Below are 26,386 nucleotides of genomic sequence, written 5' to 3'. Positions count from 1 at the left end.
CACAGTATGTATGTGCTGGGACTGTGTTTTGGGATCTTGACTCTGTGTCAGATACACAGATGATATGTCCACTCCAGAGTGAAGCTCCCCGCATTCCATTCCATCAACCTCCAACCCGTCCCATCAAACACTCCCAGGGTCAGACACAGAGTGAATCTCCCTCCGCACCGTCCCATGTCGCACTCCCGGGGTCAGACAGAGAGTGAATCTCCCTCCACACCGTCCCATCACACACTCCCGGGGTCAGACACAGAGTGAATCTCCCTCCACACCGTCCCATCACACACTCCCGGGGTCAGGGACAGAGTGAACCTCCCTCCACACCGTCCCATCACACACTCCCGCGGTCAGACACAGAGGAATACTCCCTCCACCCCGTCGCATCACAACCTCCCGGGGTCAGTCACAGAATGAATCTCCTTCCACGCCATTCCATCACAAACTCCCGAGGTCAGTCACAGAGTGAATCTCTTTCCTTACCGTCACATCACACACTCCCGGGTTCAGACACAGAGTGAATCACCTTCCACACCGTCCCATCACACACTCCCGTGGTCAGACACAGAGTGAACCTCCCTCCACACAGACCCAACGCACACTCCCGGGGTCAGACACAGAGTGAAACTCCCTCCACCCCGTCCCATCACACACTCCTGGGGTCAGACACTGAGTGAATCTCTCTCCTTACCGTCACATCACACACTCCCGGGTTCAGACACAGAGTGAATCACCTTCCACACCGTCCCATCACACACTCCCGGGGTCAGACACAGAGTGAATCTCACTCCACAGCGTCCCGTCACACACTCCATTTGTCAGACACAAATTGAATCTCCCTCCACACCGTCCCACTATCCTTGCAAATGATTAGACACACTGAATTACCCTGCACACCGTCCCATCACACAATCCCGGGGGTCAGACACAGAGTGAATAACCCTCCATACCGTCCCATCACACGCTCCCGAGGTCAGACACAGAGTGAATCTCCCTCCACACAGTCCCACTATCCTTGCACATGGTTAGACACACTGAATTCCCCTCCACACCGTCCCATCACACAATCCCGGGGGTCAGACACAGAGTGAATAACCCTCCATACCGTCCCATCACACGCTCCCGAGGTCAGACACAGAGTGAATCTCCCTCCACACAGTCCCACTATCCTTGCACATGGTTAGACACACTGAATTCCCCTCCACACCGTCCCATCACACAATCCCGGGGGTCAGGGACAGAGTGAACCTCCCTCCACACCGTCCCATCACACACTCCCGTGGTCAGACACAGAGTGAACCTCCCTCCACACAGACCCAACGCACACTCCCGGGGTCAGACACAGAGTGAAACTCCCTCCACCCCGTCCCATCACACACTCCTGGGGTCAGACACTGAGTGAATCTCTCTCCTTACCGTCACATCACACACTCCCGGGTTCAGACACAGAGTGAATCACCTTCCACACCGTCCCATCACACACTCCCGGGGTCAGACACAGAGTGAATCTCACTCCACAGCGTCCCGTCACACACTCCATTTGTCAGACACAAATTGAATCTCCCACCACACCGTCCCACTATCCTTGCAAATGATTAGACACACTGGATTACCCTGCACACCGTCCCATCACACAATCCCGGGGGTCAGACACAGAGTGAATAACCCTCCGTACCGTCCCATCACACGCTCCCGAGGTCAGACACAGAGTGAATCTCCCTCCACACAGTCCCACTATCCTTGCACATGGTTAGACACACTGAATTCCCCTCCACACCGTCCCATCACACAATCCCGGGGGTCAGGCACAGAGTGAATAACCCTCCATACCGTCCCATCACACGCTCTGTGGAAGTGAGCAGTTTCACTCTGTGTCCTACCCCGTGAGTTTGTGATTGGATGGTTAGAAATGTGCTTCACTCTTAATGTGGGTACTGTTGGTGCCGAGCCACTCTCAAAGCCCCCATTACCGTTCAACTCTCCCCTTACTTACTGTGGAGGATATAACTGATCCCCACTGTCCAGTGAGCGGCGCTTTTCCCGGGAAAATGACAGAAGGCCCGATCGCACTTCAGTCAGCAACGTTCACTGTGAGCTGGAGAGAGTGGGAAGAGGGAAAGTGGGGTCAAGAGGGCGGGGAGACAAAAAGGGAAGACTTAGTGAGGAGGGCCGTGAGATTGAAAGGCAGAGGAGATAGAGGGAGTGGAGAAAAAGGAGAGAGAGAAACTTATAGACAGAAGATGATGCAGGGTCTGAGAGAACTGCTGAAGTTCCTTCTGTTGGGCTGACGTTGCTGCTATTTTTATTTTTGCTGTCTGTATAACGGCCCAGTCAGTGTAACCGCACGCTTTCAAAACTTCTCTGAATTACTGACAAACCCCAGCTTATGTTCTCATGGGCGAAGAGAGTCAACTCTCAGATACGGCTCAGCGTGTGTTGGTTTCCTGTAAACTTCAATATCTCAATGTCCGCTTTCTTTAATTAGTACTACACAGTCTAAAAACGGAAATATATTTTTCTGACGTCTTCTCGGAGGGAGGGGGCTCGCTTTCTTCGGAGGGTGTTGCTGGTTACCCGGGGCCATGGTTTCCAGAGCACAAAGGGTCTGAAGCCCCGGCGATACGCAGGGCAATGGGAGCGCTTACGCTCAAACCAGGAATCAACTGGAGGTGGGGGTGTCCCTCAAATTTCCGTATTCATTCTCCCTCAATCGTCCCCTCCCTGCAACATTCCTCCCTCTCGGTAGGGATTTCGCTCCTCCTTCTATTCCTTCGCCCCACCACCCTGTCCATTTCTCTGTCTCTCTCGTTCTCCTGCTTTCGCCAGTTACCTCGCCCTCTGTATTCTCACTCTCTCCCCTTAATTTCTCGGCAAGAATCAGGTATCTCTATGTTGAAACCACTGTCTCTTAACATCGCCCCTTTCTGACCCCAGTATACCACGTCTCTGTTTCCCCAAATCCCTTTCCTTCCCCGCAACCTGGTCTCCCTCTGTTTCTTCCCACTCTCATTACTCTTCCTCCAGCCACACTCATCGGTCCAGACCAGCACCTCTCACACCCTCAATCTCCCTCTTCCCCAGCACTTCATCCCCCTGCTCTCGGCTCCTCTATTTATCAGCTGCTCATCTGATGTTTGTTTGTCTCGCTGAGCTCAGAGACGCAGAGGATCCTCGAGAGGATGGACGACACAGAGACTTACATGAATGTGCAGCTCGTAAAAACGGACTCAACTTCTCCATCGAGAAGTGAATGGGGCAGAGACGGAGGGCGGGAGCTTCAATCTCTTTCTGACCCCGGCAGTGTTTGATAGGACTGTGTGGAGGGAGATTCAGTCTGTGTCTGACCCCCGGAGTGTGTGATGTGACGGTGTGAAGGGAGATTCACTCTCTGTCTGACCCAGGGAGAGTGTGATGGGTCGGTGTGGAGGGAGATTTACTCTGTTTCTGACCCCGGAAGTGTGTGATGGGACGGTGTGTAAGGAGATTCACTCTGTGTCTAAACCCGGGAGTGTGTGATGGGACGGTGTGGAGGGAGATTCATTCTGTGACTGACCCCTGGAGAGTGTGTCGGGACGGTGTGGAGGTTTCCTCAGCCTGTGTTTGATCCCGGGATTGTATGATGGGACGGTGTGTAGGGAGATTCACTCTGTGACTGATCCCGGAAGTGTATGATGGGACGCTGTGTAGCGAGATTCACTCTGAGTCTGACCCCGGGAGTGTGTGATGGGATGGGGTTGAGGGAGCATCCCTCTGTGTCTGATCCCAGGAGTGTGCGTTGGGACGGTGTGGAGGGGGAATTCATTCTCTGTCTGATCCCGGGAGTGGGTGATTGGACGGTGTGGAGGGGGATTCACTTTGTCTAACCATGTGAAAGGATAATGGAACGGTGTTGAGCGAAATTCACTCTGTGTCTGACCCCGGGAGTGACTGATGGGACGTCTGTTGGAGTGTTTGAGGGAGATTCATTCGTTGTCTGACCACGGTGGAGGGTGAGTGGACGGTGTGGAAGCAACTTTATTCTGTGGCTAACACAGTATGTATGTGCTGGGACTGTGTTTTGGGATCTTGACTCTGTGTCAGATACACAGATGATATGTCCACTCCAGAGTGAAGCTCCCCGCATTCCATTCCATCAACCTCCAACCCGTCCCATCAAACACTCCCAGGGTCAGACACAGAGTGAATCTCCCTCCGCACCTTCCCATGTCGCACTCCCGGGGTCAGACAGAGAGTGAATCTCCCTCCACACCGTCCCATCACACACTCCCGGGGTCAGACACAGAGTGAATCTCCCTCCACACCGTCCCATCACACACTCCCGGGGTCAGGGACAGAGTGAACCTCCCTCCACACCGTCCCATCACACACTCCCGGGGTCAGACACAGAGGAATACTCCCTCCACCCCGTCGCATCACAACCTCCCGGGGTCAGTCACAGAATGAATCTCCTTCCACGCCATTCCATCACAAACTCCCGAGGTCAGTCACAGAGTGAATCTCTTTCCTTACCGTCACATCACACACTCCCGGGTTCAGACACAGAGTGAATCACCTTCCACACCGTCCCATCACACACTCCCGTGGTCAGACACAGAGTGAACCTCCCTCCACACAGACCCAACGCACACTCCCGGGGTCAGACACAAAGTGAAACTCCCTCCACCCCGTCCCATCACACACTCCTGGGGTCAGACACTGAGTGAATCTCTCTCCTTACCGTCACATCACACACTCCCGGGTTCAGACACAGAGTGAATCACCTTCCACACCGTCCCATCACACACTCCCGAGGTCAGACACAGAGTGAATCTCACTCCACAGCGTCCCGTCACACACTCCATTTGTCAGACACAAATTGAATCTCCCTCCACACCGTCCCACTATCCTTGCAAATGATTAGACACACTGAATTACCCTGCACACCGTCCCATCACACAATCCCGGGGGTCAGACACAGAGTGAATAACCCTCCATACCGTCCCATCACACGCTCCCGAGTTCAGACACAGAGTGAATCTCCCTCCACACAGTCCCACTATCCTTGCACATGGTTAGACACACTGAATTCCCCTCCACACCATCCCATCACACAATCCCGGGGGTCAGGCACAGAGTGAATAACCCTCCATACCGTCCCATCACACGCTCTGTGGAAGTGAGCAGTTTCACTCTGTGTCCTACCCCGTGAGTTTGTGATTGGATGGTTAGAAATGTGCTTCACTCTTAATGTGGGTACTGTTGGTGCCGAGCCACTCTCAAAGCCCCCATTACCGTTCAACTCTCCCCTTACTTACTGTGGAGGATATAACTGATCCCCACTGTCCAGTGAGCGGCGCTTTTCCCGGGAAAATGACAGAAGGCCCGATCGCACTTCAGTCAGCAACGTTCACTGTGAGCTGGGGATAGTGGGAAGAGGGAAAGTGGGGTAAAGAGGGAGGGGAGACAAAAAGAGAAGACTTTGTGAGGAGGGCCGTGAGATTGAAAGGCAGAGGAGAGAGAGGGAGTGGAGAAAAAGGAGAGAGAGAAACTTATAGACAGAAGGTGATGCAGGGTCTGAGAGAACTGCTGAAGTTTCTTCTGTTGGGTTGACACCACTGCTATTTTTATTTTTGCTGTCTGTATGACGGCCCAGTCAGTGTAACCGCACGCTTTCAATACTTCTCTGAATTGCTGACAAAACCCAGCTTATGTTATGTAGCTTATGTAGCTATATTATTTGAAGGAATACTAAGAGATTGGATCCACAAGTATTTACATAGACAGGGATTTATTAGACGCTTTGAGCGTGATAGGTCATGTTTAACCAATCTATTACAGTTTGTCGAGGAAGTTACCAGGAAAGTGGATGAAGGGAAGGCAGTGGATGTTGTATGCATGGACTTCAGTAAGGCCTTTGACAAGGTCCCGCATGGGAGGTTAGTTAGGAAGATTCAGTCGCTAGGTATACATGGAGAGGTAGTAAATTGGATTAGACATTAGCTCAATGGGAGAAGCCAGAGAATGGTAGTGGAGGATTGCTTCTCTGAGTGCAGGCCTGTGACTAGTGGTGTGCCACAGGGATCAGTGTTGTGTCTATTGTTACTTGTCATCTATATCAATGATCTGGATGATACTGTGGCAAAATGGATTAGCAAATTTGCTGATGATACAAAGATGGGAGGTGTAATGGCCAGTGAGGAATGTTTTCAAAGCTTGCAGAGGGATTTGGACCAGTTGGAGGAATGGGCAGAAAAATGGCAGATGGAGTTTAATGCGGACAAGTTTGAGGTATTGCTCTTCGGAAGGTCCAACCAAGGTGGAACATACAAGGTAAATGGTAGGACACTGAGTAGCGCAGTAGAACAGAGGGATTTGGGAGTACAGATATATAATTTCCTAAAAGTGCCGTCACAGGTGGATAGGGTCGTCAAGAGAGCTTTTGGTACATTGACCTTTATAAATCACAGTATTGAGTATAAGAGTTGGATTGTAATGGTGAGGTTGTATAAGACATTGGTGAGGCCGAATTGGACTATTGTGTGCAGTTTTGTTCACCGAATTACAGGAAAGATGTTAATAAGGTTGAACGAGTGCAGAGAAGGTTTACAAGGATGTCGTCGGGACTTGAGAAACTGAGTTACAGAGAAAGGTTGAATAGGTTAAGACTTTATTCCTCGGGGCGTAGGAGATGAGGTGTGATTTGATAGATGTGTATAAAATTGTGATGGGTATAGATAGAGTGAATGCAAGCAGGCTTTTTCCACTGAGGCTAGGGGAGTAAAAAAGAGCCAGAGGTAATGGCTTAAGGATGAAGGGGGAAAAGTTTAAAGGGAACATTGCGGGGTGGGGGTGTGGTCTTCACGCAGTAAGTGGTAGGAGTGCGGAATGAGCTGCCAGATGAAGTGGTAAATGCGGGCTCTCTTTTCTCATTTAAGAAAAACTTTGACAGGTACATGTGTGAGAGGGGCATGCGGGGATATGGCCCAGGGGCAGGTCAGTGGGACTAGGCAGAAAAATGGTTCGGCACAGCCGCGAAGGGCCGTAAGGCCTGTTTCTCTGCTGTAATGTTCTATGGACCCAGGGAGCAGGTAATGGGACGGTGAGGCGTGAGTGTCACTCTGTGTCTGACCATGGATTTGTGCGACTGGACAGAGTCCCAGTGAGCTTCACTCTCTTTGTGACCCCGGGAGTGGTTAATGGGACGGTGTGGAGGAAGCTTCACTCTGTGTCCGACCGCGAGGAGGGTATGATGGGACGGGGGTGAGTTAGCTGTACCTTATGTCTCACTCCGGGAGTGGATAGTGGGACGGGTGCTTCACTCTGTGTCTGTCTCCGGAACTGTGTGACGCGACGGTGATCAGTAGCTTGACTCTGTGTCTAACCACGGAACTGTGTGCTGGGACGGTGTGGAGGGAGTTTCATTAATGTATGACCCCGGGAATGTTGGTTCAAACGGTTCTCTCTCTCTCTCTCTCTCTCTCACACACACACACACACACACACACACACACACACACACACACACACACACACACACACACACACACACACACACACACACACACACACACACACACACACACACACACACACACACACACACACACACACACACACACACACACACACACCCGCTCCAGTACACCGATTAGACTCACAACTACCCTGGGTGCCACTATCCTCCCTCACCATTCCGTAAGCCCCGATGTCCTATCATCTACCCAATTACTTACTGTGGAGGATGTAACTGATCCCCACTGTCCAGTCAGCGGCGATATTCCCGGGAACGATTGCAGATGCCCCGGTCACATTTCAGTCCGGTAACGTTCACTGTGAGCGGGTGAAAGTGGTAAATGGGAAAGTGGGGTCGAGAGGGAGGGAAACCGAAAGAGAAGGCTTTAACGTGGCATGCAACGACATAGAAAGGCAGAGGAGCGAGAAGGAGTGGAGACAAAAGGAGAGAGCTGGAGAGAGAAGCGAAATTGAAGCGTGTTAGAGGCATTCATGGGAGAGAAATAGAGAGACAGTGAGTGGAGAGTGAGGGAAGCAGAGAGGGAAAATGATAGACCGAAGGTGATGGAGGGATTGAGAGAACTGATTAAGTCCGTCTGTTGCGCTGACGACGCTGCTATTTTCATTTCTGCTGTCTGTATGACGGCCCAGTCAGTGTAACCGCACGCTTTCAATACTTCTCTGAAATACTGATAAAAACAGGTTATGTTCTCATGGGCGAAAAGAGTCAAAACTCAGATTCGGCTCAGCGTGTGTTGGTTTCCTGTAAACTTCAAAATCTAAACGTCCGCTTTCTTTGAAAGGAAATAAAAAGTCTAAAAATGGCACTCTATTGTTCTGACGTCTTCTCGGAGGGAGTTGCGGGTTATCCCGGGTCCGTAGTTTCCAGAGCACAGAGGGTCTGAAGCCCCGGCGATAAGCCGAGCAACGGGAGAGCGGACGCTCAAATCAGGAATCTGTCATCGGTCCAGACCAACCACTCTCACAACCTCAATCTCCCTCTTCCCCAGCACTTCCTCTCCCAGCTCTCGGCTCCTCTCTTTATCAGCTGCGCATCTGGTGTTTGTTTGTCTCGCTGAGCTCAGAGACGCAGAGGATCCTCGACAGGATGGACGACAGCGAGAATTACATGAATGTGCAGCTCGTAAAACAGGACTCACAGTCTCCATCGAGAAGTTAATGGGGCAGAGACGGAGGGCGGGAGATTCAATCTCTTTCTGACCCAGGGAGTGTGTGATGGGACTGTGTGGAGGGAGGGTCACTCTGGGTCCAAACCAGGGAATGTGTGGAGGGAGCTTCATTGTCTGACCCCGGCAGTATGTGATAGGACGGTGTGGAGGGAGATTCAGTCTGTGTCTGACCCCGGGAGCGTGTGATGCAACGGTGTGGAGGGAGATTCACTCTGTGTCTGACCGCGCGAGTGTGTGATGGGACGGTATGGAGGGAGATTCACTCTGTGTCTGACCGCGGGAGTGTGTGATGGGACGGTGTGGAGGGAGGTTCACTCTGTGTCTGACCCCGGGAGTGTATGATGGGACTCTGCTGATGGTGATTCACTCTGTGTCTGACACCGGGAGTGAGTGATTGGACGGTGCTGATGGTGATTCACTCTGTGTCTGACCCCGGGAGTGAGTGACTGGACGGTGTTGATGGTGATTCACTTTGTGTCTGACCCCGGGAGTGAGTGATGGGACGGTGTGGAGGAAGATTCACTCTGTGTCTGACGCCGGAGTGTGTGATGGGACGTTGTGGAGGGAGATCCTCTCTGATTCTGACCCCGGGTGTGTGTGATGGGACGGTGTTGTTGGTGATTTCCTCTGTTTCTGAACCCGGGAGTGTGTGATGGGACTGTGTTGATGGTGATTCACTCTGTGTCTGTCCCCGGGAGTGTGTGATGGGACAATGTGGAGGGAGATTCACTCTGTGTCTGACTCCGGGAGTGTGTGATGGGACGGTGTGGAGGGAGCTTCACTCTGTGTCTGACCCCGGGAGTGTGTGATGGGACGGTGTGGAGCGAGATTCACTCTGTGTCTGACCCCGGGAGTGAGTGATGGGACGGTGTGGATGGAGATTCACTCTGTGTCTGACCCCGGGAGTGTGTGATGGGACGGTGTTGATGGTGATTCACTCTGTGTCTGACCCCGGGAGTGAGTGATGGGACGTTGTGGAGTGAGATTCACTTTGTGTCTGACCCCGTCCGTGAGTGATGGGACGGTGTGGAGGAAGATTCACTCTGTGTCTGACGCCGGAGTGTGTGATGGGACGTTGTGGAGGGAGATCCTCTCTGATTCTGACCCCGGGTGTGTGTGATGGGACGGTGTTGTTGGTGATTTCCTCTGTTTCTGAACCCGGGAGTGTGTGATGGGACTGTGTTGATGGTGATTCACTCTGTGTCTGTCCCCGGGAGTGTGTGATGGGACAATGTGGAGGGAGATTCACTCTGTGTCTGACTCCGGGAGTGTGTGATGGGACGGTGTGGAGCGAGATTCACTCTGTGTCTGACCCCGGGAGTGTGTGATGGGACGGTGTGGAGCGAGATTCACTCTGTGTCTGACCCCGGGAGTGAGTGATGGGACGTTGTGGAGCGAGATTCACTCTGTGTCTGACTCCGGGAGTGTGTGATGGGACGGTGTGGAGGGAGCTTCACTCTGTGTCTGACCCCGGGAGTGTGTGATGGGACGGTGGGGAGCGAGATTCACTCTGTGTCTGACCCCGGGAGTGAGTGATGGGACGGTGTGGATGGAGATTCACTCTGTGTCTGACCCCGGGAGTGTGTGATGGGACGGTGTTGATGGTGATTCACTCTGTGTCTGACCCCGGGAGTGAGTGATGGGACGTTGTGGAGTGAGATTCACTTTGTGTCTGACCCCGTCCGTGAGTGATGGGACGGTGTGGAGGAAGATTCACTCTGTGTCTGACGCCGGAGTGTGTGATGGGACGTTGTGGAGGGAGATCCTCTCTGATTCTGACCCCGGGTGTGTGTGATGGGACGGTGTTGTTGGTGATTTCCTCTGTTTCTGAACCCGGGAGTGTGTGATGGGACTGTGTTGATGGTGATTCACTCTGTGTCTGTCCCCGGGAGTGTGTGATGGGACAATGTGGAGGGAGATTCACTCTGTGTCTGACTCCGGGAGTGTGTGATGGGACGGTGTGGAGCGAGATTCACTCTGTGTCTGACCCCGGGAGTGTGTGATGGGACGGTGTGGAGCGAGATTCACTCTGTGTCTGACCCCGGGAGTGAGTGATGGGACGTTGTGGAGCGAGATTCACTCTGTGTCTGACTCCGGGAGTGTGTGATGGGACGGTGTGGAGGGAGCTTCACTCTGTGTCTGACCCCGGGAGTGTGTGATGGGACGGTGGGGAGCGAGATTCACTCTGTGTCTGACCCCGGGAGTGAGTGATGGGACGGTGTGGATGGAGATTCACTCTGTGTCTGACCCCGGGAGTGTGTGATGGGACAATGTGGAGGGAGATTCACTCTGTGTCTGACTCCGGGAGTGTGTGATGGGACGGTGTGGAGGGAGCTTCACTCTGTGTCTGACCCCGGGAGTGTGTGATGGGACGGTGTGGAGCGAGATTCACTCTGTGTCTGACCCCGGGAGTGAGTGATGGGACGGTGTGGATGGAGATTCACTCTGTGTCTGACCCCGGGAGTGTGTGATGGGACGGTGTTGATGGTGATTCACTCTGTGTCTGACCCCGGGAGTGAGTGATGGGACGTTGTGGAGTGAGATTCACTTTGTGTCTGACCCCGTCCGTGAGTGATGGGACGGTGTGGAGCGAGATTCACTCTGTGTCTGACCCCGGGAGTGAGTGATGGGACGGTGTGGATGGAGATTCACTCTGTGTCTGACCCCGGGAGTGTGTGATGGGACGGTGTTGATGGTGATTCACTCTGTGTCTGACCCCGGGAGTTAGTGATGGGACGTTGTTGATGGTGATTCACTCTGTGTCTGACCCCGGGAGTGTGTGATGGGATGGTATGGAGGGAGATTCACTCTGTGTCTGACTCCGGGAGCGTGTGATGGGACGGTGTGGAGGGAGATTCACTCTGTGTCTGACCCCGGGAGTGTGTGATGGGACTGTGTTGATGGTGATTCAGTCTGTGTCTGACCCCGGGAGTGAGTGATGGGACGTTGTTGATGGTGGTTCACTCTGTTTCTGACCCCGGAAGTGTGTGATGGGACGGTGTGGAGTGAGATTCACTCTGTGTCTGACCCCGGGAGTGAGTGTTGGGACGGTGTGGAGGGAGATTCACTCTGTGTCTGACCCCGGGAGTGTGTGATGGGACGGTGTGGAGGGAGATTCACTCTGTGTATTACACCGGGATTGTGTGATGGGACGGTATGGAGGGAGATTCAGTCTGTGGCTGACCCCGGGAGAGTGTGTTGCGACGTTGTGGAGGGAGATTCACTCTGTTTCTGACCCCGGGAGTGTGTGATGGGACGTTGTGGAGGGAGATTCACTCTGTGTCTGACCCAGGGAGTGTGTGTTGGGACGGTGTGGAGGGAGATTCACTTTGTGTCTGACCCCGGGAGTGTGTGATGGGACGGTGTGGAGGGAGGTTCACTCTGTGTCTGACCCCGGGAATAAGTGATGTGGCTGTGCTGATGGTGATTCACTCTGTGTCTGACCCCGGGAGTGAGTGATGGGACGGTGTGGAGGAAGATTCACTCTGTGTCTGACGCCGGGAGTGTGTGATGGGACGTTGTGGAGGGAGATTCTCTCTGTGTCTGACCCCGGGAGTGTGTGATGGGACGGTGTGGAGGAAGATTCACTCTGTGTCTGACCCCGGGAGTCTGTGATGGAACGTTGTGGAGGGAGATTCTCTCTGTGTCTGACCCCGCGAGTGTGTGATGGAACGTTGTGGAGAGAGATTCACTCTGTGTCTGACCATGGGAGTGTGTGATGGGACGGTGAGGAGGGAGATTCACTTTGTGTCTGACCCCGGGAGTGTGTGATGGGACTGTGTTGATGGTGATTCACTCTGTGTCTGACCCCGGGAGTGTGTGATGGGACGGTGTGGAGGGAGATTTACTCTGTTTCTGACCCCGTGAGTGTGTGATGGGACGGTGTGGAGGGAGATTCACTCTGTGTCTGACCCTCACTGTTCTGTTCCCAGCTGGCCCTGAAGTAACGTACGGGGTAATTAATTTCTACACCTTCCCTGAGCCCCGGTTCCGGACAGATCAAGGTCAGTTTCATCTTTGTCGGTTTGTCCCTTTTTAGGTGACTTGTCCAATCCTGTCGAGAGATCTCAGGGCAAACGTACAGTTGACCCTAATGATTCACTGTTTGAGAATAACACGGAGCGAACGCTTGAGAGATGCGATGACGGGGAAATACTGTTTGATCGTCGGTGCGGAACGTTGCGCCCTGGGAGGGGCGGAATAGAGGGAACTCCGTGGGTTGGCTTGGAGAGGGATTGCTGTGGGAAAGATCAGCGAGTAGAGATGGCACGGAATGGGCCGTGTGGAGGAATCGGCGATGAGGAGAGAGCGCCGTGGGTCGGAGTGAGGGGTGGTGGAGATGAATTATCTCATTTTCGGCGTGGTGAGGAGTGAGGGCAGTGGGAGAGACAGGGAGTAGGGAGCGCGGTATAAAACCTTAACCCCTCTCTCTCTTTTCTAACCGCACTCTCTTTGACCTCTTTCCCATTCTCTCGCCTCCCTGCCCTTCACTCACTCCGTCTCCTCTCGCCGTCTCTGCACTGTCCCTCACTCACACTATTTCCCCTTCTGACTCGCACTGTCCCCTTCTATTCGCCTTCTCTCATTGTCCCCGTCTCTCCTTTATCACAGTTACCGTCTCTATCACCTGCTCTCTCCTTCGGGCTCCTTCCACGAGTGCTTACTCTCATTCCAAACCGTCCACACCTCCCGGTCTACCAAACTCCATCTGTCCCTAAGTTTGTCGCTTATCTCCTCTCATTCCTTTCCCTCCTCTCTATCCACCCCGCTCTCCCACTTCCCGACGCTGTCCCCCTTCGCTCCTTCCCCTCTCTGATATTCCCTGGTTCTCTGTTCCTTATCCCTCTGCCCTCTTCTACTTTCCCTCGCTCTCCCCTCTCATTCCCCTCTCTTACACCTCACTCTTCTCTCCCCGACTCACTCTCCCCCTTACCCCCTCCCACTCTCTCCCCATTCGTCCTTTCGCATTTTCCTGCCCAATGCCCACATCGCTCCCTCCTCTCTCTGCCCAAAGTTTTCACCTTCTCTCTGACTCCACGTCTCGGTCCTCTGTCTCCCCTCTTCCTCCTCACTCTATCTCGCTGCCTCACCCCTTCCCTCCCCCTCACGTACCCCACTCTTCCCTCACCCCCTCTCTCGTCTGTCTATCACCGACTCCCTCCCCCATTCCCTACCGCTCTCACACTCTTCTTTATCCGCCTGTCCGACTCTCTCTCCCAGACTATCTGAATTCCACCTACTCAGAGCTGAACTTTCGGAAAGAGGAACCCCGCATCGATGAGGACGAAGATCCTCCCATTCCCTCGAGACCCGGCGGGCTGTCAAGCACTGCACAAACAGGTCAGAGTTCACAGTGATGACGTCATTCCGGACGGGTCGCGTGTCATAGTCTCAAGAGTCCGAGTTTCACGTCCACTGACAGCTCGGTCCATAGACTGACCACCATCCGGGTAACAAAAGGTTGTCACTTGGCTCCCCAATTAAATCCCTTTCTCCTCTCACCTTAGACCTGTGCGCTGTGGTCCTCGATTCTGCATGTCTAGGGGAAAATCAGTCTACGCGTTGACCGCTCGTGGTTTTATACATCTCTATCAGGTCACCCCTACGCTCCTAGAAATACAGTCCCAACCTGTCCGTCTTGTTGCTTCTCTCTAAAGATGTAAATCTGCAATGTTGCCTCGTGGACCTTGTTCACATTTCCTGCTGCGTCGGTGCATACACCCCCGCCCAACCCAGACTCCCTCTCAGCGGCGAGAAAGATACGAAAGCACTTCCCACCAGGCGCAAGCTCGGCCTCTACACGAACGCCCCCCTAGGACGATCAGACGGACTCCTGACCCCACGATCTACCTCGTCGTGGCCCATTGCACCTTATCGTCTGCCTGCGCTGCCCTCTCTCAGTAACTGTGACACTTTACTCCGCATTCTGTGATTGTTTTACGCTGTTCCACACCTATGAAAGTATTTGTATCTGTGGATGCAACTGGGAACTCGACTGCCTGTGATGTATATCAGTGATCTGGATTAAATCGTAGACGGGTGGGTTAGAAACATAGAAACATACAGCACAATCCGGCACTTCTACCCAGAAAACTGTGCCCGCCATGTCCCTACCTTAGGACTACCTAGGCTTGACCCGTATCCCTCTATTCTTTAAGCTCCATGCAGCCATCCAGAACCATAGAACATTACAGCACAGAAACAGGTTTTTTGGCCCTTCTTGGCTTTGCCGAACCATTTTTCTTCCTTGTCCTACTGACCTGCACCTGGGCCACATCCTTCCAAACCCCTCTCATCCATGTACCTGTCGACGTTCTTTCTTAAATGTCAAAAGTGAGCCCGCATTCACCACTTCATCTGACAGCGCATTCCACACTCCCACCACTCTCTGCGTGAAGAAACCCCCGTAATGTTCCCTTTAAACTTTTCCCCTTCACACTTAACCCATGACCTCTGGGTTTTATTCGCCCCTCGCCTCAATGGAAAAAGCCTGCTTGCATTCACACTATCTATCCCCATCATAATTTTATGCACCTCTATCAAATCACCCCTCATTCTCCTAAGCTCCAGGGAGTATGGTCCTAATCTGTTCAACCTTTCTCAGTAACTCAGTTTCTCAGGTCCCGGCATCATCCTTGTAAACCTTCTCTGCACGGTTTCTACCTTATTAATATCCTTCCTGTAATTAGGTGACTAAGAACTGCTCATAATACTCCAAATTCGTTCTCACCAATGTCTTATACAACCTCACCATAACATTCCAACTCTTACAGTCAATACTTTGATTTATAAAGGCCAATGTACCAAAAGCTCTCTTTGCTACCCTCCCTAACTGTGACGGCACTTTTAGGGAATTATGTATCTGTAATCCCAGATTCCTCTGTTCTACTGCACTCTTCAGAACCCTAGTATTTACCTCGTATGTTCTACCTTGTTTTCACCTTCCGAAGTGCAATACCTCACACTTGTCCGCAGTCTCTTAAGTCTCTTCATATAACCTATCGTTTTTGCCTACACAACCGCCGCCGGCAACTCATTCCACGCACTCACCACTCTCTGCGTCAAACAACTTACTCCGGATATCTCCTCTGTAACTACTTACAACCAACTCAAAACCGTGCCCTCTCGTCCTAGTCATTTCAGCCCTGGGAAAAAGCCTCTGACCGTCCACATGATCAATGCCTCTCATTATCTTGTAGCACTCTATCAGTTCACTTCTTATCCTTTGGCGCTCCAAGGAGAAAAGGCGGAGTTCACACAATCTATTCTCAGAAGGCACGCTCCCCGATCCAGGAAGCATCATTGTAAATCCATTCTGTACCCTTTCTAAGGCTTCCACGTCCTTCCTATAGTGAGGCGACCAGAACTGAGCCCGACACTGCACGTGGTGTCTGACCAGAGTCTTGTGCAGCTGTAACATTACCTCTCCGCTCTTAATTGCTTATAAATGATTTGGATGAAGTTGTAGACGGCTGGGTTAGTAGCTTTACAGATGATACGGAGAGAGGTGGTGCTGCGGAGAGCGGAGAAGACTAGCCAAGTATTCAGTGGGATATAGATCAGTTGCAGATATGGTTTGGAGACCGGGCAGATGGAATTTAACCCGGACAAACCTAAAATGTTACACTTTGGTAGGTCAAATGAAAGAAATGACACAGTATCAGAGCCAAGACCCTAAACCGTATGGAAACATACAGACATAGAAAAACTACAGCACAATACAGGCCCCTCGGATGGTAAAGATGTGCCGAACATATCCTTCCTTTAGATGGACAGAGTATCTTGGAGTCCATGTTCATAGCTTCCTGAACGTGGCTGCACAGTTAGATGAGATGATTAAGAAGTCCTATGGCATTCTTGTCTCTATTAGTCGGGGCATTGAGTACAAATGTCAGGGAGTTATGATGCAACTTTATAAAAATCACTAGTTAGGCTGAATCAGGTGTATTGTATACAGTTCTGGTCACCCCATTATCGGAAGGATGTCAGGGCGTTGGGGAGCCTCCGGAGAGGTTTAACAGGACTCTGCCGGGATTCGCTGGCATGTGTTACAAGGAGAGGTCGGACAACTGGGTCGCTTCCTCTGGAGCGGAGGAGGCTCAGGGGAGATCTGACTGATCTCTGGAATCCGACAGACACCTGTCAGCCTTTGCCAAGTCAAGCAATTTGTACTCTCGGCGATGACGGCTGAAAGTAAATGAGATTGAGAGAGGGAGGGGTGATCGTGGTGGAAGGAGAGAGCGCGGATGGTGGGTGGGAGGGAAATCCAGTGGCAGTCATGGCTGAGTTCACGCACATGCTGAATGGTCTCTCTAAAGGTCCGCAGAAACGGGAGCCGATGGAGAACACTGGAAATAGATCGAACCGCAAGATCTGCCTAATCTGGTAATTTCCGCCCATCATCATTGAGATCGTGGCCGGGCTCTCGATCCATAGTGAGTCAAACGGGCTCAGGGTCCCGCCAGACCGTAATTAGACAGAATGGAATGAAGTGTTATTATAAAACCTCACAGTGATGCCGACACGTCCTCACACGGTCCTCAGGGAACGGCAGCTGCTTCTCGATGACCTTCGTCTGGTCAGCGTGAGTGATGAGTTGACAGAGAGGAGTTACAGGCAGGTGGTCACACCGCGGCCACGGGAGGCAGACAAGTGGGTCACGGTGAGGAGAGGGAAGGGGAAGGGTCAGGCACTAGAAAGTATCGCGGTGGCTGTACTCCTGTTTGAGAACTGTTGGGGGACGAGGTCAGCCTACCTGGGGGAAGCAACAGTGGCCGTGGCTCCGGCCCAGATTCCGGCCCTGTAGCTCAGAAGGGTAGGGAAAGGAAGAGGAAGAGAGTAGTAATAGGGGGCTCGATAGTTAGGGGGTCAGATAGGCAATTCTTTAGACGCAGTCAGGTGACCCGGTTGTTAGTTATCCTCCCTGGTGCCAGGGTCCGGGATGTTTCTGATGTCTTCCAAGATATCCTGAAGTCTGGGGGTGAGAAGCCAGAGATCGTGGTCCATACAGTTACCAATGACATTGGTAGGAAAAGGAAAGAGGTCCTGAAAGGAGAATATACGGAGTTAGGAAGGGCATTGAGAAAAAGGACCGCAAAGGTACTAGTCTCGGGTTACTGCCTGTGCCGTGCGACAGTGAGGGTAGGAATGGAATGAGGTGGAGGATCAATGCGTGGCTGAGTGTTTCGAGCAGGGGGCAGGGATTTAAGTTTCTGAATCATTGGGACCTCTTTTGGGGCATGTGTGTCCTGTACAAACAGGACGGATTGCACGTGAATCCTAGGGGGACCAATAACCTGGCAGGGAGATATGCTATGGCTAGAATGTTTGGGGATGGGAATCAACCTGAAGTGACTAGGAGAGAGGATGTCAGTCCATAAATAGAGAAAGCTAGCAGACAGTGTGTCAGGGATGGTAGGCAGGTGATAGAGAAGGAGAGTGCTCAGACCGAGGATGTAGGGGAGACAGAAGCAAAAGATAATAAAGATGTTTGCACTGTTAGGGATAAACAGAGAGTAAGATGTGCAGAATTTCTTAAATGCATCTATTTTAATGCTAGCAGCATTGTAAGAAAGGTGGATAAGCTCAGAGTATGGAATGATACCTGGAAATATGATGTTGTAGCTATTCGTGAAACGTGGTTGCAGGAGGTGTGTCATTGGCAACTAAATATTCCTGGATTTCGTTGCTCAGGCGTGATAGAATCGGAAGGGCAAGAGGGGGAGGTGTTGCATTGCTTGTCAGAAAAAAAAAATATTACAGCGGTTCTTTGGCAGGATAGATTAGAGAGCTCGTCTAGGGAGTCTATTTGGGTGGAATTGAGGAATGGGAAAAGTGTAAAATCACTTGTAGGGGTGTATTATAGACTACCTAATATGGATCGAGAATTGGAGGAGCAAATTTGTAAGAAGATAGCAGATATTTATAGTGAGCATAAGGTTGTGAATGTGGGAGATTTTAATTTTCCACACATTGACCGTGAGGCCCTTTCTGTAAAAGGGCTGGATGGTTTAGAGTTTGTAAAATGTGTGCAGGATAGTTTTCCGCAGCAATACATAGAGGTACCTACGAGCAAAGGGGCAGTGTTGGATCTCCAGTTAGGGAATGAGATAGGTCAGGTAACGGAGGTATGTGTTGGGGAGCACCTCAGAACCAGTGATCACAATGCCTTTAGTTTCAATATAATTATGGAGAAGGATCGGACTGGACCCAAGTTTGAGATTTTTGATTGGAGAAAGGCTAACTCTGAGGAGATGCAAAAGGATTTGGAAGGAGTAGATTGGGACAATTTGTTTTATGGGGAAGATGTAATAGAGAAATGAAGGTTACTTAAAGGTGAAATTTTGAGCGTACAGAATCTTTGTGTTCCTGTCAGGTTGAAAATAAATGTTAAAGTTTGAGAGAGCTATGGTTCTCAAGGGATATTGGAAACTTGGTTCGGAAAAAGAGAGAGATCTGCAATAATTATAGGTAGCGTGGAATAAATGATCAGCCAGAGGAATATAAACAATTTAAAAAGAAACTTTAGAAAAAAATTAGAGAAGCTTAAAGAAGATATGAGGTTGCTTTAGCAGGTCAGGTGACAATAAATCCAAAGGGTTTCTACTGTTATATTAATGACTAAAGAATAGTGAGGGATAAAATTGGTCCATTAGAGAATGAGAGTGGACAGTTATGTGTGGAGCCAAAAGACATGGGAGAGATTTTGACCAATTTCTTTTCTACGGTATTCACTAAGGAAAGGGATATTGAATTATGTAAGGTAAGGAAAGCAAGTAGGGCAGTTATGGAAACTATGATGATAAAATAAGAGGAAGTACTGGCGCTTTTAAAGAATATAAAAGTGGATAAGGCTCAGGGACCTGAAAGGATATTCCGTAGGACCTTGAGTGAAGTCAGTGTAGAAATAACAGCGGTTCTGACAGAATTATTTCAAATATCTTTAGAAACGAGGATGGTGCCGGAGGATTGGCGTATTGCTCATGTTGTTCCATTGTTTCAAAAAGGGTTCAAAGAGTAAATCTAGCAATTATCGTCCTCTAAGTTTGACGTCAGTGGTGGGTAAACTAATAGAATTTATTGTTAGAGATGGCATCTCTGATTACCTGGATAGACAGGGTCTGAATAGGAACAGTCAGCATGGATTTGTGCTTGGGAGGTCATGGCTAAAGGCTCCAATACAAGATTAAATAATAAAGGGCTTAATGGACATCCCTGTCTTGTACCACGAGAAACTGAAAAAAGAAGACCAATAATTATTGGTAATGTCCGTGGCAATAGGGTTTATCAGTAGTTTGAATCCATCTGTTAAAATCATTACCAAAACGATTTTTTTCTTATACTTTAAACAAATATGGCCACTCGAAATGTAAAATACCTTTTTTGCATACAGATAGATAACACATTGAGATTGCTTACATGATGGTGAATAAATAATTTTATTCAATCTCCGAACATTAGAGAAAGAATAGCGGTATTTAATAAAACCCGTTTCATCCATAGAGATAATTATAGTTAAGATTCCATCCAAGCGATTAGCCATTGTTTTATAGCGAAATAAGTCTATATGATGAACATTCAACAGGATCTTTATATTTTATTAAGCATTAAGAAAATAGGTGATTCAGAGAACGAAGAAGGTAAAATGCCCTTCTCAAAAGATTCATGGAATATCTCAAAAGATACGGAGATAGTAATCTTTCAATTTTTTTGTAAAATCCCACCGAATAACCGTCAAGTCCAGGAGCATTACCTCATTGCATTGATAAAATACCGTTCTGAATTTCATGCTCGGTAATTGGAGCATCAAGCATCAGTTGATCTTCATCAGAAATTGGTGGAAAATAGTCTTATGTAAAAAAAAGTCTCCATCTTTGAAGAATCTGCCGGAAATTGAGATCTATAATATCAGAATAAAACTCTTGAAAAGTATTATTAATATCCACATACTTACTATATCATTATTTTTACGAATCTATAAAAATTGTCTTTTAGCTCTAGATGCTCTTAAATGGGAATCTGAGCTTATTATTTTTATCCCCAAAAATATAAAATTTTCTTTTTAATTTAAGCAAATATTCTTCAATAGGCTATGTTAGTAATAAGATATACTGTGATTGTAATTCTACTCTTCTTTTTAATGAAGCAAGATTTGGAGATATTGCATTAATGTTATCTAATTCTTTAATTTGTTTAGAAATTTTATCTAATTCCATTCTTGTTTGTTTCTTAAATTTAGCTATATAAGATATGATTTGGCCACGTAAATAAGCTTTTAAAGTGTCCCAAATTACTAACTTTGAGACTGTTCCTATATTGTTAAAGAGAAAATAAAAACTCTTTTATGAGTTTCAATAAACTCAACAGATTCTTAACTTTGTAATAAATGTTCTGGGAAGCGACAGAATGGTCTTTCAATTCAAATGTTAAGATTGAAGGGGCATGGTCAGAGATAGCAATCGCATCATACTCACATTTCTGAACATTATATAAGAGTCGAGGGTCGACTATTAAATAGTCGATTCTCGGATATTTATCATGAACATGTGAGAATATAAAGAATATTCTCTATCACAAGGATGTATGTGCCTCCAGACCTCAATTAAACCATACTCAGTTAAAAAGGAATTAATAAGTGATGCAGAACGATTAGGGAGTTGATGTTTGGATGATGACTTATCTATTAAAGGATTTAATCAATCACCACTCATTAGTAACATATATTCATTTAAATCAGGTAACATAGCAAAAACGGCTTTAGAAAATGACGGATCGTCAATGTTTGATCCATAAATATGATCCTTCCATAAATACGAAACCAATCCATTTTCTTATTACAAACTATTCCTTTAATAATTAAAAATCTACCATTAATTTCGGCTATAATATCTTCCTGATTAAAGGGAATATTGGAATCAATAAAAATTGAGACTCCTCTAGTTTTACTGTGGGATTTTGCATGAAACTGAGGATCCCTCGAAAATTTAAAGAATCGATTTTTATCACATAATCTAATATGCGTCTCCATCAGGCTGGAATCGATTTATAAATTTAAATGTTTTCTTACGCATCATAAACCGCGAAAATTCCGAGTTAAAACATTTAGCTGTTTAGATATCATCATGAAACTTTGTGTCGAAAAAGAGTTTTTAGACGCACGTCAGGATACGATGATCGAAAATGGCGGAGATGAACAACAATAAAAATAATTAGCGTATGCTCCGGGATTCCATAACGGGGGTGAAAAAAGAAAAAAAAAACTCTCCCAGACGACAAAGCCCGGAAATAAAAGTCCATATATATCAACGCAAGCCCCAAGTAAAGCAGGGATCCTGATATAGCTCCGCCTACTTGAATGATAAAAAAAGTAATCTCTGTCTCCCTCTGCCCAACATAAATCTCATTACAGTCGTCATATTCGATAAGGGAAGAAAAACAAATCCAAAACGATTCTTGAAGTATTTGCACAAAAGAAAAACAATCGCCAACTTTAAATTATCCAATCTGTCTTTAAAACACAAAAAAACAAGAAATTTATTAAACTATCTTCAATAAAGCATACCTAATTTAAAATAACAATTAATTCATTTAAATGCTGCAGAAAGAAAGAAAAGTTCTGGACAGTTCAAACTTAACTACAGCCTATCAAGAGTTCTCCCACTATATTTTCTGAAGTTAAAACAGTCCAAACCAGTCTTTTTCAAAAATGAAAACGAATTTTACTGCAAAAACTTTATCTGACCACCAGATCTTCCAGTCTTATCAGTCTTTACACAATGAGGCACTCAAGCCATTATAAGTCATTGAAACTTCAAACTTCAGACTCGTCGACATTGAAATATTGGCACAAAAGGAAAAACAATCGCCATCTTTAAATTATCCAGTCTTTCTTTCAAACGTAAAGAAATCCAAGCAACAAAAAACTTAAAACAAACGTATAGAACAAAATAAAACAGTTGGTTCCTTTAAATGCTGCAGAAAAAAACTCGATGGTTCAGAATTATCTACAGTCTTCCAACAGTACTCCCGCCATATCTTCGAAGGTTAAAACTATCCAAACCAGTCTTTTTCGAAGCGAAGAATACATTTTCAGGTAAAAACTTTATATAACCATCAAATCTTCCATTTTCATCACTTTACACCACGTGACAGTCAAATTATTATAAATCATTCAAACTTCAGACTTCAGATTCGCCGTCGGACTCGTCAGACAAAGAGTTAATAAAGCGCAATGCTTCGGCTGGATCATCAAAAATACGAGTTCCAGAATGTTTAACAAAAAGCCTTAATTTGGCTGGGCATTGTAATATTGGAAAGAGCTTTGTTTGAAAAGCCAATTTCATAGAAGAAGCAAATGCTGCACGTTTCTTAACAATTTCACGTGGAACTTCCTGAAAAAAACGAACTTCTGAACCTTGATAGTGAAATAATCTTTGTTTTCTTGCAAGCTAAACATTGTTGTCCTTGTCTCTAAGACCGAGAAAACGCACAACAATATGCCTGTTTTTACCTTCATTCAAAGATTTGAAAGCACCGGTTCTGTGAGCTGATTCAAGGTCCGCGGGTTGCGTACAAACCTCCGGGATCAAAGACTGGAATATTTTAGCAAAATAATCTGGTGTGTCGGCAGATTCTGACTTCTCTTTTAATCCAACGATTCGAATATTATTCCGACGCGATCCAGCTTCCAAATCCACGATTTGTTGTTGAGCCTTTTCCAAACGAGAAGAAAAGTCAGCCGCATTTCGACTCACTTCTTTAAGATCGAGGCTCAAAGAGTTATTTTTTTCTTCAAATTTCTCTTCTCGTTGAGTTATTTCAGTGCATATACAGGTTATTAGAGATTCCAATCTCCTGACCCAAAGGGGTTCTTCCGAAAACTCGTCAGCTTTTTCAGATTTTCGGTTGGATGGGTCGGGATTTCGTCTGGTGCTCTTCGAAGTAGCCATAATTATAACTATTGTTACAGAAATTCGACTGAATAAATTTAAAATTTCGAAGTTGAAATCGGAAAAGGGAGAGATTAAAGGCGGTCAATAAGCCTCACATGTGCGTAAGCGGGAAGCGGATTCACATTGCAGTTGTACCAGACATCGGTGAGCCCCCGCTTGGAGTACTGTGTTCGGTTCAGGTCGTCCTGCTGTGGGAAAGATGAGCTGGAAAGAGTGCAGAGGGAGATTTACGAGGATGTTGCCGGGATTCGAGTGGCCGAGTTGTGGAGACCGGGCTGGCGTGAGGAGGTTATTCTTTGGAGATCGCGGGTGAAATTATAGAGGTGTATAAAACCCCGAGGGGTATAGGTAGAGTGAATGCGCAGAGTATTTTACCACAGGTAGGGTAATCTGTGAACCAGAGTACGCAGGAGTGAGGTGAGAGTGGGTGGAGAGGAAGGAGAGAGTTAAAATAGAAAGAGGGGTGGAGAATGGTGCGGGGGAAGAGAAGAGTGGGACAGATGGCGAGAAAGAAGGAGATTGATGGGGAAAGAGAAATGTAGGAGAGTGTTGGGGGAATGGGATGCGAGTTGTGGAGGAGAATTGTTAGGGGAGAGACAGAGTTGCTGAAGCGGGAATGTGAGGATGAGGTGAATAAGAGTGGGGAGGAGAGACGGGGGAGGAAAACGGATTGTAATGTCATTCAAGTTTGCCCTACGGACTGTTGACAGAGATCCTGGATCTCTTCAGGAATATCCGTGCACGGATGTGGAGACTTCTCGCAGATGAAAGGGTGTTGACGTTTGCAGTGGTCCTTCCAGCCGGACGAGTCGCAGTTAACGCAGACGGACGTTGCACTGAAGTACTTGATAATAACACTAGACGCCTCATCCCTATCAAAGAAGGTTAAACAATGTCAACAGAGTCAAATCAGCTCCAAGCGGACACCCCAGACAGTCACCAATCTAATTCCACTGCATCGCACTAACCACACAGACCCGTGTCGGTCTCCAAACTAATCCCCCGACCCACTTTATCCCACAGTCTGTATCACTCACCAAACTAACGCTCCAGCCCCAAATCCCTCTGTCAGAAACTAATCAGCGATCGTGACCCCTCACTTCCACAGCCCAGGTGTGTCTCCAAACAATTCCCCCTGACCCACGCTCTGCCCACAGACTCGTACAGTTCTCCAAAGTAGCGCCATTACCCGACAAACTCACCAATAACCCTTTCTCAAAATCTAATCAACGATCGTGACCTCTCACTTCCCACAGCCCCGGTGTGTCTCCAAACAATTCCCCCTGACCCACGCTCTGCCCACAGACCCGTACAGTTCTCCAAACTAACGCCATTACCCCACACTCTCGCCAATAGCCCTGTGTCAGAATCTAATCAAAGATTGTGACTTTTCACTTCCCAAGCCCCGCTGTGTCTCCAAACTAATTATCCTGTCCCAGTCACAATCCAGTAAAAAACTGAATCTCACCTATCTGCGCATTTTCCAATCCGGTATGTTCTGTCTTGATGGACGAGAACGTTGGAAATAAAACTCTGCGAAATTTAATTTGTTTAATTAACGTTAAGAAGGAGACTCTCTCAAAGCCTGAACCCGGGAGTGTGTGATGGGACGGTGTGGAGGCAGTTTCACTCTGTGTCTGACCCCGGGAGTGGGTGATGGGGAGGTGAGGAGGGAGATTCACTCTGTGTCTGACCCCGGGAGTGTGTGATGGGACGTTGTGGAGGCAGTTTCACTCTGTGTCTGACCCCGGGAGTGTGTGATAGGACGTTGTGGAGGGAGATTCACTCTGTGTCTGACCCCGGGAGTGTGTGATAGGACGGAGTGGAGGGAGATTCACTCTGTGTCTGACCTCGGTAGTGTGTGATGGGACGGTGCGGAGGCAGATTCACCTTCTGTCTGACCCTGGGTGTGTGTGTGTGATGGGACGGTGCGGAGGGAGATTCACTTTCTGTCTGACCCCGGGAGTGTGTGATTGTTGTCGATATTTCCTCTCTCCGTGTGACACATACCTGCTCTTTTTTTGAATTTATTTCCAGCAACCTTGCGTCAATGTTTGAACAATATCTTTTCGCTCCATCGTAAGATGTTTCCAACGTGGATATGAAATAACAGCTGTCTTCATTTCTGATCCAATCCTGGAAACATGCTTGCTCTGGAAATCAGGAACAAGGAAAGTGAATCTCCAGCACATCGTCCCATCACACACTCCCGCGATGAGACACGGAGTGGAAAGTACTTCCCACGATTTCGTCACAAGCTCCGGTGGATTGTGAGAAATTCACTTTATACTCTCAGGTTAATCATACTGGGAGGCAATCAGAGTATGAAGCTCTCTTCTTCGGGCAAACACAACCACCCGATGTCAAATTCAGAGTGAAGCTCCCGATGTGCCCTCTAATCGTTCAAACAGTCTCAGACTGTTACCTGTACCGCGTAGCATCACACACATTCGAGTTGAAACACTAGGATACTAGGAGAGGAGATATCCCTCCACACCGTCGCATCACAAACTCTCGGAGTCAGACACAGAGTGAATCTCCCTCCACACCGTCCCAGCACACACTCTCGGAGTCAGACACAGAGTGAATTACCCTCCACACCGTCGCATCACACACTCCCGGAGTCAGACACAGAGTGAATCTCCCTCCACACCGACCCATCACACACTCCCGGAGTCAGACACGATGTGAATCTCCCTCCACACCGTCCCATCATACACTCCCGTGGTCAGACACAGAGTGAATCTCTCTCCACAC

At 48.5% G+C, this 26,386-nt stretch overlaps 1 protein-coding gene across 1 annotated transcript in view; it reads right to left on the bottom strand.

Moving 5' to 3' along the window:
* Positions 1-24,963, bottom strand: part of LOC140720101 (uncharacterized) — a 50,292-nt gene extending 25,329 nt beyond the window's left edge. The window contains exons 1-3 of the mRNA XM_073034999.1: positions 24,959-24,963; positions 24,327-24,501; positions 23,725-23,817 (exon numbers count right to left, since the gene is read on the bottom strand). Coding sequence (XP_072891100.1) covers positions 23,725-23,817; positions 24,327-24,501; positions 24,959-24,963 — 273 coding nt within the window. The remainder of the gene's footprint in view (positions 1-23,724; positions 23,818-24,326; positions 24,502-24,958) is intronic.
* Positions 24,964-26,386: the final 1,423 nt, after the last annotated feature.

This window comes from Hemitrygon akajei, unplaced genomic scaffold, assembly GCF_048418815.1.
Source record: "Hemitrygon akajei unplaced genomic scaffold, sHemAka1.3 Scf000036, whole genome shotgun sequence".
NCBI lineage: Eukaryota > Metazoa > Chordata > Chondrichthyes > Myliobatiformes > Dasyatidae > Hemitrygon > Hemitrygon akajei.
Note: the sequence above shows the minus strand (reverse complement) of the source record. Positions and strands in the feature narration are given on the sequence as shown.